At 48.5% G+C, this 15,314-nt stretch overlaps 4 protein-coding genes across 6 annotated transcripts in view; 2 read left to right on the top strand and 2 right to left on the bottom strand.

Moving 5' to 3' along the window:
* Positions 1-428: 428 nt before the first annotated feature.
* Positions 429-2,479, top strand: LOC131212736 (insulin-like growth factor-binding protein complex acid labile subunit). The gene is made up of 2 exons (XM_058206722.1): positions 429-497; positions 564-2,479. Exons 1-2 carry the CDS (start codon positions 478-480, stop codon positions 2,257-2,259), a joined length of 1,716 nt encoding a protein of 571 aa, XP_058062705.1. The 5' UTR covers positions 429-477; the 3' UTR covers positions 2,260-2,479.
* Positions 2,480-2,512: 33 nt separating this feature from the next.
* LOC131212738 (V-type proton ATPase subunit S1) lies at positions 2,513-4,025 on the bottom strand. Its single transcript, XM_058206723.1, has 2 exons — positions 3,775-4,025; positions 2,513-3,701 (listed from the first exon to the last, which is right to left on the bottom strand). Exons 1-2 carry the CDS (start codon positions 3,873-3,875, stop codon positions 2,621-2,623), a joined length of 1,182 nt encoding a protein of 393 aa, XP_058062706.1. The 5' UTR covers positions 3,876-4,025; the 3' UTR covers positions 2,513-2,620.
* A 290-nt stretch (positions 4,026-4,315) lies between these two features.
* On the bottom strand, positions 4,316-12,518 carry LOC131212558 (5-aminolevulinate synthase, erythroid-specific, mitochondrial). 3 transcript variants are annotated; one of them, XM_058206467.1, is made up of 2 exons: positions 12,378-12,518; positions 4,316-6,983 (listed from the first exon to the last, which is right to left on the bottom strand). In XM_058206467.1, the coding sequence occupies exon 2, from the start codon at positions 6,924-6,926 to the stop codon at positions 5,154-5,156; it is 1,773 nt and encodes a 590-aa protein (XP_058062450.1). In that variant the 5' UTR covers positions 6,927-6,983; positions 12,378-12,518; the 3' UTR covers positions 4,316-5,153. The 3 variants fall into 3 exon arrangements, with proteins under 3 accessions (XP_058062450.1, XP_058062451.1, XP_058062449.1); XM_058206468.1 differs by lacking the exon at positions 12,378-12,518 and adding an exon at positions 10,546-10,660; XM_058206466.1 differs by lacking the exon at positions 12,378-12,518 and adding an exon at positions 7,629-7,759.
* Positions 12,519-14,009: 1,491 nt separating this feature from the next.
* The window catches only part of LOC131207554 (uncharacterized), a 2,583-nt gene continuing 1,278 nt past the window's right edge, over positions 14,010-15,314 (top strand). The window contains exons 1-3 of the mRNA XM_058200172.1: positions 14,010-14,296; positions 14,399-14,728; positions 14,794-15,181. Of these exons, the coding sequence (XP_058056155.1) occupies positions 14,110-14,296; positions 14,399-14,728; positions 14,794-15,181 (905 nt within the window). The 5' untranslated portion in view covers positions 14,010-14,109. The remainder of the gene's footprint in view (positions 14,297-14,398; positions 14,729-14,793; positions 15,182-15,314) is intronic.

Raw genomic sequence — 15,314 nt, 5'->3', positions numbered from 1 at the left:
TATCAAACATACGATCAAAGTCTGTATCTGGGGCTGCTGGGCTTGAAATGCGGCTTCTGTTTATAAAAGCCATCACGACGCAAACTTCGCTCTCAGCCTTGGATGCATACCCAAAACAATTACAATATACGCCACAATAAACGACGGAAACCAATGAAGCAAAAAGGGAAACAAAACAAAATCGAAACCTAATAGCTGTTTACTCACACTGTTCGCGGCAGCTTCCGCTCCGATCCTCTCGATCCTGGTCCGGGTGGTGATTTGCGGAACGCTTCGTTCGTGGCGAAGAAGGCTTCTTATCGCCTATAGTCTCTCAGCAGAACGCAAGCGCAACTCGATTGACAATCGATGGTACTGGAGCTGCTCGCGTCTCATTGATAAGGGTTTCAAGACGCAATCCCCCTTTGGCTAACACGATTCAATCCGATTAGTCCGCGCCGAGCAGTGATCCAGTGTGGTTCAGCAGAGCACTCCGAAATGGTTTCTCGTCGCGATGGGTGAGCGTTGAATCATCGGACTGCCGTCGAACAGACCCAATAATGAGTCTTATTCATCTCCAACAGCTTACTGCTAGCCATCACCCTCTTGGCGGTCGGTGCATTCAAATTAGCGCAATCCACAGCATGCAAGTGTAACCATATGTCCAGTTGCCTGATTGCCGATGTCGACAACAGAGCGCTTAGCCAGCTAAGCCAAAATTGCCCGGCAGGGTTGGGCCACCTCAACGATCTCCTGATAGTGCGGTACAACGATACAAAGCTCACCGCCGATGCATTTGCCAGTTGTGGCAACCTAACCATGCTGGAGATATTCGCAGGATGGCTCAGCGCCATAGAACCGGGAGCATTCGGGAAAATCCCCGATCTGGTGAAGATCGTGATCCAGCACAACCATCTGAGAAACCTTGAAGACAACACATTCCAAGGCCTGGGCAATCTGCGTTTGCTGTATCTGTTGTCGTGTGAAATTACGACGATCAGCGAGAATGCGTTTGCCGGACTCAAGAGTCTCAGCCAACTGGTGTTGACCAACAACAAGCTGACGCATCTACCAGCGGCGCTTTTGCGCCCCACTCCGCGCCTACGATCGATCGTTTTGAACCACAATCTGATAGGCGAAGTGCCTGCCGGATTCTTCGACGACTTCGACGACATCTTCCGCCTTGACTTGTCAAACAACCGGCTGACTTCGTTTGAGTTTCCTCTGCTCAACGCATCCTTGCTGGTGCTGCACAACAATTCGCTCACGAAGCTTTACTTAAACGGCCACCCGTCGATAATAGGGGCGGACCACAATCGGATTGCCGAAATTTCCGGAACCGGCGAAAACGTCACCATTCTGATTTTGAACGATAATGCCATCACGGACATTACGCCACTGGCCGGAATGAAGAAGCTGCAGAAGCTAATTCTCAACAACAACCCTCTCCAGCCCAACACCGTCTTCAGCACCCATACCTCACTCGAGCATCTGGACCTGAGCAACACGAGCCTTGTGATAACCGAAAAGACTTTTGCCAACCTATCGTACCTGCAGCTACTGGACCTCTCCTACAACGGGCTGGCCGAGATCGACTTCCGCATGTTTGCCTCGCTAACGGAATTGCAAATTTTGAACGTGGCCTTCAATCGCATCGAGAAGATCAACTTCATCGAGTTGCGCGAGTATCTGCCCAATTTGCATGTCCTCGAAATCTGCGGTAACGGGTGGAACTCCACCTACATGCAAACTACGCTGGAGCATATGAACCACTACAAACTGTCGGCCGATATGCAGGGTCTTTCGCAGTTCTTCCTGTTCACCACTATGTTTGTCGAGCTGTGCACCGCGCAAACGGAAACAACTACGAAACCGAACTTGGACTACGAAGCATACCAATCGAAGGAGTTTGCTGACATCGTTGATCTGGATTTAGCGGAACTTTACCCACCGTCCAGCCCGGCGACCACCACTACCGAAACTCAGGCGTTGCTTTCTACGGTTAGAACCAATCGTGTGCCCCAAGAAGAAACCACTTCCGCGGACCCTCCGCCGGCCAAGAAAGCCGTCTCTCTCGTTAACACCAAACCGACACCAGCGAAACAGCAGCCAATAGTGGAAGCTTCGCCACTCTATCTCACCTTCCAGGTGTTTGTGTATCTGTTCGCCGTCGTCGGGGTGACCAGCCTTGTCGTGCTCGCGTACTACATTCGCCAGCGTCGGTTCAACATTCGCCGCATTTCACCCATGGACATTCCGGACTCCGTCCGGTTGGTGTAACAGTGCAAGCGATAAAGTGGTGCAAGCAATAAGAAAGCCCATGTGGCCCTTTCTGCACATATTCTATCTCACCATCGTTTCAACTTTACCGACTGATTGAGCCCAGCTTACAATTTAGCTGGTGCATAATTCAATAACCGTGACGTGATCAGCATCAGCAGTTTACTATCGTTCTGTTTCTTTTTTAAGCCTGCAAAGTAAATAAAATAAGATAACCAAGGTTCTTTCCGCATGTTGAATTCAAAATTGTACCCAATAAACGCATGTTTCTAATTCGCCAATCAATGCTCGTGTGCGTGTATTTCTTGTTAGGCTGGCGGCACGTGTGCTACTACGAATTTTGGCCGCGGTAACGATCCTTCTAGTCCGCCGCATTCACGATGATCGTCTTGCCCTTCGGATCGTCGAAACGATCCATCGTGCGGATGTCCAACATCCACGCGATACCATACGAGCCGATGATGATAAAGATAAACACCACGAATAGGCCGGACAGAATGCCGCCACTGGTGAACCCGACACAGTCCCACGAGTCGCCGAATCTGGAGTTATTGTACTCTGCGCCTTCGAATGCAAAGAACGGTTGAAGCTGCACCTCCTGGAACACGATTCTTTCCTTCAAGTCGACCGTGTAGTACTCCCAGCGGTGGCAGTGATAGGAAAAGTGTTGATTTATGTGCACCCGGTGACGGAGATAGTACTCCTCCTCGTTGTACGTCACCCCAGTGATCTCCCAAGAGCCCTGCGATACTCGCATGAATAGATCGAGATTCGCACTGGGCCCCGTTATTTTGATGTGCATCGTTTGGAGCTCCTCATCGAGGCTCGAGTTTTCCGCCACTTTCACGGCTTTGTCCAGCTGCACCGTCGTCAGCGTCTCTTCCTCGGCCGGACCGTGCTGGAACAATTGGAACGCAATCAGGAACTCGGTGGCATTCAGCAACTGTGTTGGCAGTTCCACCTCCTCCTCCTCGGCCTGACGCGCTTTGCGGACTAGCGTCGAGTAACGGAACGATGGCGTTTTACCGGTGTAGATGGCCAAAATGTTGGGGTACTCGCCACGCAGCCGTTCGAAGAGTGCGTCGACGAGCGCATCATGTGATGCGTAATCTCCGCTGGATAGGTGAACGACGACGACACTGCCAGCGCGGGGCACGATGCGTTCGCTCAGCGAACCGTCGGATTGCAGCTGAACGCTTTGTGCGTTCGATCCGTCCAGAATGCTTAGCGGTTCCTCCACGCTCGGAAGGTACGATTTACGCTCGATTTTCTGCAAATGCTTGAAGCACGTTTGCGTCTTCAATCTGCACTGGCTAAGATCTTCGGTGGAAAGACTATCCTCGGCAAACACGATCGTGAACGTGTTTTCATCGGTCTGTGCGGCGATCAGGGCGGAAAACTCCGAGCTGGTGTAGCGGCTCAGTGCCGGGACGTACGTTACGCTGGTAGAGGGAAAACACGTAATCGGTCATCATTAAAGTTTTCAATGTTTTCTTTTTTACGATGGATACTTACGATGGTTTGCCCCAGACAAAAACGGGAACATTATCGGCAAGGGCACCGCCAAATACAGCGAATGCCAGTAACAGGGCCACAGAAACTCCCAGTCTGGCCATCTTCGAGGACTAATAGAATGGTTTTCTGGCCAGAGCGTGTCACGGCGAAAGACTATTAACGATTTTCAGCACGGATCGTCTACCACCACCTGACTTATCTCGAGCGAAAAGTGATCTCGTGATACTCGCGATTGCCTTCACAACAATGACGTCACTCGTGAGCATCTGTTTTGACAGCTTCGTTAAACCCTACAACAGCGCACTCAACGATCATTGACCACTAGGCACTTTGAAAGATTTGAAATTTAGAGGCATTTGCCGTTCACCTTAAATAGTTTTATATTAATGTATATTCCACTCCGTTCCTTTAAGATTAAAAAATAATATAATAATAAATTTGTATAGTTTTACGACATGAAAATAACCAAACAAATTTAACGTTCATGTTTGGCGTTCGTGCAAAATAAACTTGACATAAACAAAGATTCAAAAGAATCTCCTCATATTCATATTTTTTTATTCGTTAACACACCATTGGTGGGAGTTTCACCATAGTATGATTCAAAATGCAGAATCCAAGTTTTCTAGTCTGTAAAAATAAACAACGTTCCAGATTGTATCAACAATTGTTTAAATATACGAGGCCATGTCGTATTATGAAATGAAACCTATTGAACTCGACAAACATCGATACCAACGTAAACTTGCTTGACTGATATTAATAGTTTTACAGTACACAATACTCATATGTTTACTATCGGAATTGATTGAGAATGGAGGCGTGTTTTTTCCAGATACAGATGTTTCACCATTTATTATAGGCATGATGCATATAGTGGGGTAATTTTATTTCAATGATTTATTGTCAACAACACATCGACGACACTAACTCGAATTAGTTTAAATCGGATTTCATGAACATTAACCAACAGCTCCGTATCAACAAAAAAAAAAAAACAAACAACAACTCGTTGACTGGAATGGAATTATGCGAAAATTTTAACGAACATCAACTGAAAAACACCCGAAATACTATGCGTTTCGACCGAAAACAATAAACAATAAAGACGCATTCATCCTTCTTAATACCGAAATTACAAACGGCCGGTGGACGGGTAATCCACCGAGATTACAAAAAAAAAACTTTCGATTGCTTCAAACGTGATACCACTTTCGAACGATATGCTATTGTCACAGGAGACACACATGCATTGATTTCATTGTTTTGCTAACACCGAAGAAGGGCGGACCAGTATAGGAGCGAGAAAGTGGCCGCGATTTTTAGAGAACACCACCACCGACGACCTTCTCTTTCGGCCGTGCAATTCCGAACGTGCTTTAATTGGCCATGGCAGCAATCTGCGGACAGTTCGGTATCTGGCAGTGGATTTCTGCGGCACAACTTCCGCCACCGCTACCCCCGATGGTGCGTGATTCGTAGCGATCGAAAAGCAGCGGCTTGCGGCAGAATGCGCACTCCTCCGGGCACGATTTGCCGCCCAGCGGCATACCAAGGTCCTGCCAGACGACCTTCAGGTCGCGCACCATCTCGTCCATCATCGGGCGCGTATGGTGAGGCGTCGGAGCCAGCCGAAGTTTCTCCTCACCACGCGCCACCGTCGGATAGTTGATGGCCTGCACGTAGTGTCCAAAGCGCTGGATCATCATGTCCGACACCTCGGTGCACTGCTTCGGGTTGCCGATCTTCACCGGAATGATGTGGCTGGGCGTGTGCTCCACCGGGAAGCCCTCCTCCTGCAGGCGGCGTCGTAAGTGGCGCACGTTCGCCTGATGCCGTGTGCGCAACTCGCGTCCCTCGTCCGATGCCAGGATATCTACCGCCTTCAGGGCGCCACAAAGCACCGTTGGCGGCAGTGACGTGGTGAAAATGAAGCCTGCAGCGTACGAACGTATCATATCGACCAGCAGTGCCGACCCGGCGATGTAGCCCCCCACATTGCCGAACGCCTTGCCCAGCGTGCCGGAAATGATGTCCATATTGTGCAGTTGCCCCTCGCGCTCCCCGATGCCTGCACCATGCTCACCGTACAGACCGACCGCGTGCACCTCGTCGACGAACGTGAGCGCACCGTACTCGTGCGCCACATCGCACAGCTCCTCCAGCGGACAGACCGCTCCCGTCATGGAATGCACCGTTTCAAATGCAACGATTTTCGGCAACGACTTGTCGACGCGCTCCAGCAGCTCGCGCAGATGCTTCGGGTCGTTGTGGCGGAAGATGTGCTTCGGTACGCCACTGTTCCGGATACCCTGTATCATGGAGGCGTGATTGCCAGCGTCCGAAAAGATGTGGCACCCTGGTAGTGCCTTGGCCAGCGTAAAGAGCGTCGAATCGTTCGCCACAAAACAGGACGTGAAGAGCAATGCGCTTTCCTTCTGGTGTAACGCGGCCAACCGCTTCTCCAGGTTTTCGTGGTTCATCGAATTGCCCGAAATGTTGCGCGTCCCTCCAGCACCCGTTCCGTACGTTTCCAGAGCGTTCGCCACCGCGCGCTTCACCTCCGGATGGCACGACATGCCCAGATAGTCGTTTGAGCACCAAACCGTAATCGGCCGCTCGCCCCACGAGTACTCGAGGGCACGTGGAAACTGGCCCTCGGCAGCCAGACGGTTTACCTTCTTGAACACCCGGTACGAGTGATCCTTCTTCTTGCGCAAGATCTGGTCGTGGAAGAAGTCCTCGTACTTGAACGTACGCTCCGTTGGCACCTCCACACTCTCCACACCAAGCTTCTTCACGTGCGGGGAATCCGTGCTCAGAAACGGACACTTCTTGCCCGCCGGAGGTTGCGCTTCGTCGGGCTTGCGATCACCATCGACCACCGGTTGCGGTTGCTGCAGCGAGCTAAGGTTGCGGCGCGATTGACCCACCGTTCCTTCGTTCGCCTTCACGAGCGGACCCGACTCCTTACCGACGGCAGGAACCGAATCTACGGGCCCGGTCGTACCAGTTCCAGCCTGCGATGAGCCCTGCAGCGTCGAGATGGTGCGTTGTACAACCGGACACTGCGCTCCGTACGCCTTCAGCAGAGCCGGCGCATAGTTCCGCACGTAGCTCGTACTCAAACGGGTTAGAAACGGGCAAGGCATCTTCTTAATGCTGCTTACCGAGCGCGCAACAAACAGGGAAGTGTTGATATTTAAGAGCTGTGAAGAAAAAAGAAAAAAATTACATTACATTACACACCGCTCACAGGTTGTGGTTGTCTGGAATTCCCCCCCATTGAGGTTAACGACGGTTCTGTCTCAATTCATTTGACGTAAATTGAATACTTTGCATATGACACTCACTAGTAACGAAACCGTGCCCGGTAAGGACATACTCCGAATGCCACCGAAAAGCAGCGAACGCAATTCGAAGCGGGCTTTCGTTGAAGAATGACCTTAGCCCGTCCGGAGCACGGCACGAATCGCATTGCAAAGTAGGCAAACGACCGTGGGTTACTCGATAGCAACGTGAACGGTTCACCCCGGTACCGTACTTTCCAAAACAAATTGGATCAAAAACATTCGAATTGCAAATATGAGCCTCAGTAAGTGGAAGACGGCAAACTATTATTCCGCTGAGAAGATTACGAGAAAGAATTGAATTTAGAATTATATTTGTATATCTATAGAATTATGTCCACTGATTATAAGTGGCAGAGCTGAGGAAACATGAACGCAAAAGCTAGGATCCAGTCTCAGCATAAGTTCGCCGACGAAATAAGGCGACTCCTATTCGCTGAAAGTATTTGTGAAATTACTCAGCACAGTGAGTGAGTACTAAATAGAAGTATTAACGCAACACACCTGAAACATTTTGGATCCGTTTTGGCAGCAGCCACTAAATTCAGGGAAACTACTTGCAAATGAACACGTTTGAGTCTATTTTGTATCACCTTATCAAATATTCAAACACACGCTTGTTATTCCAATCCCTCTGGGCCTCTGACCAAAACCAACACCGCAGTTCCAATGACACTTTTTCGTCACGTCTTATGATGCACGAGGTACGAGGTGCGAGGTGCGAAAAGATCAATCCTGACGACGCATGATCCAGGACTTCTCTGCGCCACACACTACACTATGCCTCCAACGAGTGTCTCTCACAACCACGGACCGATGACGAAACGAGTGGCACGACCCCTTCTTGAGACCCTACCACCGAAGAGAGGTTGAAACTTTCAAAATCACGTCGTTTGCCACGGAGGTACCAGGAGGTGACGATGGCAAACCGACACGGGTGTCTGCGAGCGAACCGAACGTCGAATTGGCCACCTTCAGGCACGAAACAGAAATCACGTTTACGATCTTAATCGTCGGCCCAATCCGACCGCACGGTAGAGGCGTTGCGTTTGACGAACGATCGGCAGACCTGGTAGCTGATCGTGGCGTGATCTCAAAATGGTAGCACACTAACCGGAGTACTTCTCACGCGTTCGTGTACGATCGGCAACTGTGGCAGGGTCCACTGGCAGACAATCGTTTTTATATGCCAACGATTCACACCAACACTGGCCACACACAATCTCAGGCAAACCAGAGCAAACCGAGCGGTTGGCTACCGGCGGTTTGCCGCATACTGGGGGTGCCCTTGTGTCCTGGGGCCCAATATTCCACGGGCTGCTGCGTGCTCTCTTGGCTTGGCAGACAGGCGTTGCAGTGACGGAGGCGTTTAATCTGCACATTGATACCACGGTTGGCTATTGGTGTTGCACCATCACCGGGGTAACCGTGGTACATAACGAAAGGTTGCATCAGGATCTGGTGCCAGCGACCCCAAGAAGCTATCTTACGACGAGGATGTGCGCATGGAATTCGGAACTGGCACAATCGCAAGGCGTCGTGTGGAAGTTCGGGAGCTGTCCAATAGCAACTGAACCCTACCAGTGGAAGCTCGCGTGGCTCAAGCTGCATTTTTCAAAGTGGGTCCTGCTCCTGCACGCAAGCCAAAGTGACGATACGTACGACGATGGCCGGGGGACCACCACGATCACGATGATTACAAAGGCCAAGAAAATGATGAATTTTAATGGGCGTCAGTCAAGACACCCCTTTGCTGAACTAATTGGAAATGCAAACCATAAAAAGCTATCAATCGCGAGCGACCTCGTCTTCGTCGTTGTTTATTTCAGAGTTTAATTTCTTATCTAGCACTAAATCGCACAGAACAGTTACCAAACGGTTCGCGTGTACCTGGCCATAACCGTAAGTAAATAATAGTAGAAGGTTGGTTGCCTGATCGCTAGCCGAAGGCAGTCGATAAGAAGGGCCTGCATTGTTGGAATTTTGTTTTTGGCTATCGTAAACCCATTCGTGTCAAGATGGAATTCAATAAACGCCAGCACATTTCAAAGAGTTGTATTGTATTTTTGGATCACACCCATGGCGCCGTATGAGCTGCGGGTATTATTTCCGGTGAAGGTTCGATCCGAGACACGAGCGAATGGGCGACACACAGCTCCCGATAAGTTGGTGATATGCTTTTTTGGCATTATCAGTCACGACACAAACGCCAACGTCGATCACAGCGACCGCTGTGTCATCAAGTCTACTAGCATTTTGCAAACTCATCGTCTTCAGCTGTATTCGCCGTTATGTTGCACTATCGCCAAAGGCTTGACTCACGAACGTGATCGTTTGCTTAACACATACGCAACAATGTTTTCGTTTAATTTGTTCAAAGTCGAAGGCCACGGCAAGTGCGGAAGTCATGTGGGGTCTGAAAAATAGCGACTTTCATGCGACTGAGATACTTTAACTTGCTCCATCTAATGGTGGACGAATTAAAAACTTTCAAATGCACGACGTAACGCTCACTGAGTCCCTCCACAGTCTGCCTGCATAGCTCAGCCTAAGCCAAATTTACTGGCTTGCGGGGTTGCAATAAAAATGGTTTCACTCACGGTTTTACTACACACTTTAAGTACAGTCTCTATGCTAACCTTGAGTTTGAGCTACTGTAAATTCTTATCGTCAACACAAACCGCAAACCGCCGATAAGAGAAACTATATTTAACAGGTCATTTTTTACCACAGCATCGTTTCAGTATAATACCTCAAAAAGAATGTTGTAGTTAAAGGATTGCAATGCGGTCAGCAGACGACGAGGGAACGAATTCCGAAACTCAGCGGAACGAATTCTTTTTTCGGCAGCCTCAAAGCCTGAAGCTTACACAACAGACGAGTCATCACGCCTGGGCGCTTCCAATCATAAATTCGGTTTCGTTATAAATTCGGCTGGTGATTGCAATAGCAAAAACAACCTAGCACAATGCTTGGTACGTTACATACGGTCACTCTGTCCGCGCTTTATGACGAACACAAAAAAAACCGTTTGAAGAGGCGCATCTTCAAGATTAATTTATCGCTTTGCTTCGATTGACTCTCTAACAAATCTTGTATGTAGAGTGCTCCGACAGTGTGGATGTTTGTTTTGTTTCGTTTGATTTTCTACCTCAACACAAAATTTCTTATGATCTCACATGAAGGAAAAAGCCAGAACCTTATCGAAATCACGAGGCACGTTCGGTCATTAATGCCAATTAATGGCATGCAGCTTTCGCACCTTTTTCTACAACAAACTCAAACAGAAACTCCGCCAGCATCAATCACGACCCGCAATATCCGGCACGCGATTCAGGGTCAGGCCACTGAACTAAACCGACGAAGAGATTGTTCCAGCATAATGTTTACGGCTCAGGTTTTTTGATTTATTGTTACTTACTCAAAATTAAATCGTTGGTAAGTCGGACCGGCGGCGAACAACAGGTGTGTTTCGTGAGGCTCGCCACAAATGGCACTCTTCCTATCACCACTACCAGACTCTGAACACCTGGCCGACAACGATTAGGCTCTTGACGGCGAACGGGAAGAGAAAATTTAGCTTTCGATTCGACAACCTACTTCTGAGCTCCACACGAAAAACTATCGTTTCCAGCTACTTGGGTTGAAGGTTCAGCTTGTACTGCCTGCGGTCGGTCCGCCGGTTGGAAACAGTGCTGTGCGCGGCAATCTCGGGACATCGGTCGTCCGCGTACAAGTCTCGCTCGCCGTGACCGTCCGCAATGCTACCCTTCACCTCAACCGGGAACTGGGGGGGGGGGAGAAACCACCTTCGAGGCGCGAAGTGGCGTGGCATGGCTCTGTAGCTGTATGTGCCAATGATGGTGTACGCGTGGCACGATGATAAGTCTCCTAATCCAGCAACTGATTTTTAAATCCTCACATTCGGAGTATTTCATGACAAGAGATACACTATCTCTGGTGACTGATTCACAACAGAAGGAAAAATTATGCGAAATTATTTTTTAAAAAACGTAAAAACGTAATGAAGTTTTTACGTTCTTTGTTTAATGAGATCTCCCCTGTGAACTTTGTTCACAGCATGCTGTGACTCGCAATTTCGTCGAGTCACTATCGCAGCACTTATCATGCAGACCAACGATACTCGATGGTTCGAGCCCAAACAGCCTCTTCCTGGGGAACGGCGCGTAAAACGAAACTTTCCTTTTTTGAATTTTAACATCTTCGTGATCACCTGAGACGTGAAGGTAAAGCTTTCCGGTTATCAGCAGCTGGTGTGCAGCTCGGGACGTAATGTTTGGACTCGATAATCACCCGCACCGCCGCAAAACGCACGCAATCCATGTGACACCGATTGCATCAGTGCTGCCGGAAGCGCACGACTCTTCTATTGATCGATCATCGGTTCATCGTTAAGCACGATAACGGCAACCGCTAATGATTGTTAGTAGTTAGTTTTTTGGTATATGCTTTCTATTCAAAAATGTTTCCAACTAGCATCATAAAGCAAGCGATTAATAAAGATAAAACTCTCAAATCTCGGTCTGTTTTTGGCGAATCATCAATCAAAGGGTATAGGCGTTATCGGGTTTGGTTGTTTTTTTTACACTAACCATCATTTATGATACTGAAGCTACTGCCACCATCAACAAAAACAGGCTGCTGGCCGTAAATTTGTGTTCAGTAAGCAAGAGCTTTAGAACTGGTTCGAACTGGATAGCAACAGATACGCTGGCGAGACTTCCGAAGGACGCCTGGGTGGAGGTCACCAGGGCAGTTTGTATCCACTTCAACATAATCGGTAGAGGCATCGGGACGGCGACAGTTCTGTCCGACATACGGTATCCAACATTTTGGTTGCCAACGGCAAGTGCTCGCGATGCTTTACAATATCCGTTGTACTGAGAGTGGGCGCAGCTAAATTTACACCCTGTTAAGTTCGGTTTCTGGCCCAACACCAACCCATTATGCAACGCCCATGTGCATTGCATTTTCGCTAACTTTTAATATTTATTTTGCAACACAAAAAGATATGGCAATGTTCAATAATGAGATTTGAAGACTCCCGTAGGAGTAGAAAAAGATCATATAGGAGCCTCACTTCACCAACCATGTGTGGGATTTATCCTTTCGACCATTGCATAATGGAACCTGAGCAACGAATGGGGAAATGCACGTCCACGCCTTAGCTTGTCGCAAGCAATCAATCGCGAAATCGGCTATCACCCATGTTATGTTAGCAACTCCACTTACCTTAGCAACTCTTAAGGGTGGTCACACCTTATGTGCCTCAATTTATAATCTGCACGGTAGGTCACTGCTCGGACACGGCGGACAACGTTCGAATTCACTGAAGACTAAAAAGACTAACCCAACACTTGCAATCGCTGTGTCCTTCCTGTTTGACAGGCTCCGTAGAAAACGGGACCTTTATACGTACTATAGCCATCTGTCATACACTGTTCTATCGTAGCAAAGTTCCCTCGTGACAGCGCTTTGTTGATGTTCGTAATGTCAAAACACAAGCGCATTCGTGAAAACATTTGGCGAGTCTTTTAAAAAAATTCTTTTGACACGCGAAACGTTACAATTTAACCCCGTTTTCGAGTGCAATGAAGTGCCACTACAAAGTGCTTGGGGTGCCCCGTACCGCGAACGATGATGAAATTAAGAAATCGTACCGGAAGCTAGCCCTCCGCTGGCATCCGGACAAAAATCTGGACAATCCGGAGGAAGCGAACCAGCAGTTTTTGCGCGTGCAGGCCGTCGGACATGCATGAGCGCGCCTGGACAGTTGCTGTGGTGCCGAGTGATTGGTGATAAAGATGAATTGATGGTGGACTTTACTTTTTCTGTGAACTCGCAGGTACGACAACCACCGGGAACAGATTCTGCGTTGAGGAGAAAGCGACCCAAAATCGGCTAAAATCGCAACAGAACCGACTGGAGCAGATACGGCGCCACCAGCAGGAGATCGAACGGAACTCGTAGAACCATTTCAACGAGGCGTACGAGGAACAGTTACGGTAAGGTGTCACCTTGTGAGTCGACTCGAATCATGTATCACAAGTTGTCACTTTTCCACAGGAAACTGGAAGCGTCTTATGCCGATTCATCCGAAGAGGACAGCAACCATGAATCTTCCTGCAAGCATCGACAAAATATTGAATTGTTACGCCAGGAGCTGCGCGAGGAATCGGCACTGGACAATGGCCTCTTGGAGGAAGTGAAACAGCAGGAAAAAATCGACGAAGACACGCAACACTCCGAGGCCCTTGCTAGTAGCGACGAGGAAGCGCTAGACCCAGAGCCGGCCCTAAAACTGAACCTAGCGGCCGGCCCTAGCGAAGTCGAAGAAAAGCAAAGACAAAAACCATACTTCTGTGACAAAATCGTTCGATGACGAGCGCGCGAAAGACGACGACACCAGCGAGGAACCCGATTTGGCAGGCTTGCGATTGGGAAAGAAGGCCGGGGCAGGCACTCTGGATGGCAGCGATGATGATACCAACTGGACCGCCAACAGTGGTAATAAAAAGTCAAAGAAAGGGAAAGCGAAACCGAAAGCCGATTCCGGTGCGCAGAAGAGCAAAACTGTTGCACAACAGTTTGAAATATCAAATGATTCTAAAAAATTGCCCTGCATTCTTAAAAAGCCTAGTTCGGCAGTTTTTGTTGATAACAAGAAGCACTTCCATTTCATTTTTTTTTCATTTTTTTTACACAAACGTAAAACAACAATGTCAACAACAACACTCATTCTTTCAACGATGCCAAGTTTTCGTTGTGGAAAGGAGGTGCTTTTTATAATAATCTAAGCAGAATTGATAAAAATCGTAGAACAATCGTTAGAGTAATGTTCTTTTCTTGTTGTAGAGTTATGGATCAACATCCCTACGACAGTGAGCCCGAACTCCCCCCTCATCGTCGAGTCTTCGTACGAGCCACGGAGCAGCGCCTCACGGTGGTAGATCTTGTACGCCATATGATGCTAATCACGGAGCAAAGCTCGGAAACTGGGCCAGCAATGCTACAGCAGCGCATGTGCTTGCTTAGGCAATTTTTTCCGGGCATGCCGAGAGATCCGCTTACCGCGTTGAAGGGACTCACGGAGTCGTGGAACATCGTGTACACCGTAATGGGAGATGGCGTTTACTGGCATCGGGGTTTAGGTAAGTGTGCCTGTGTGTTAATTATATTTACATTACATTTGCGTTGTTACATTACATCATTTACATTGTTATTCAAATATATAATTTACGTTATCATTACAGAAGCTGGAATACGCGCTAATATGGCCAACGACACCACAAAGGTGAAATTTGACATCCATATCAATGCGACTCCCCTGCCGCAGCCGACAAATCCCTTATTGGCGACTTGGACGATCCAAGCAAGATTACACGAGGGCACAAAACCACCCGGTGACCCTTTCGTCGTCGGTGTGTTTTGTGGCGATTCTCTGCCACCATTTGTGGACTTCTTGCGTCCGCTCTGCGAAGAGGTGAGATCTTTATGCACCACCTATGACGACGGACACATACTGCTGACCATCAAACCCCGAGCTGTGATGGCTGACGCTACCGCACGGGCGTATATAAAAGGTAGATAGCGAAAGGCGGCGGTTGTTTTCTGTAATTTGTTTAAAAATATGTATTTTCCATTACAGGAACTAAACATCAATACGGGCTTTACGGCTGCACAATTTGCTGCATTACAGGAGTATTCGTTACTGAATTTAACCTAGTTACGTTCAACGGGATCAGTATACCACGGACACATACTCTTTTTACAGGTCGATACTACGACACTACGCATCGGGTTTCGGAGCTAACCATGACGCCTTTGGCGAGGATGCCCATCGATGTGATAAAAGATGTCATTGTAGGTGATAACAGACATCTGTTGCACATAGGTATTGCCAAAACCTTGTTCTTTGGCTATGCCGAGGGGTATGGTAGACTGAATGCTATGGAGGCACACCTTATACCATCTTTGGAGAACGCGTTGTTTAACGTCCGGTTTCCACATGAAAGGAAACCGCGGCAGTTTGGACAGTATGTTTCCTTTTGGTCGCACACCATGTGGGGCCGTTTTTTAGATATCGTGGGGATAATTGTGCTGAAACCTCTTATAAGGCCTGTGTCACAACAAACATGACGTATGACAACCGCGTAGAAAGCCAGCCGC

Source organism: Anopheles bellator, chromosome 2 (genome assembly GCF_943735745.2).
Source record: "Anopheles bellator chromosome 2, idAnoBellAS_SP24_06.2, whole genome shotgun sequence".
In the NCBI taxonomy this organism is placed as follows: domain Eukaryota; kingdom Metazoa; phylum Arthropoda; class Insecta; order Diptera; family Culicidae; genus Anopheles; species Anopheles bellator.
The sequence above is the reverse complement of the archived record's forward strand: the minus strand, read 5'-3'. Positions and strand labels throughout refer to the sequence as shown.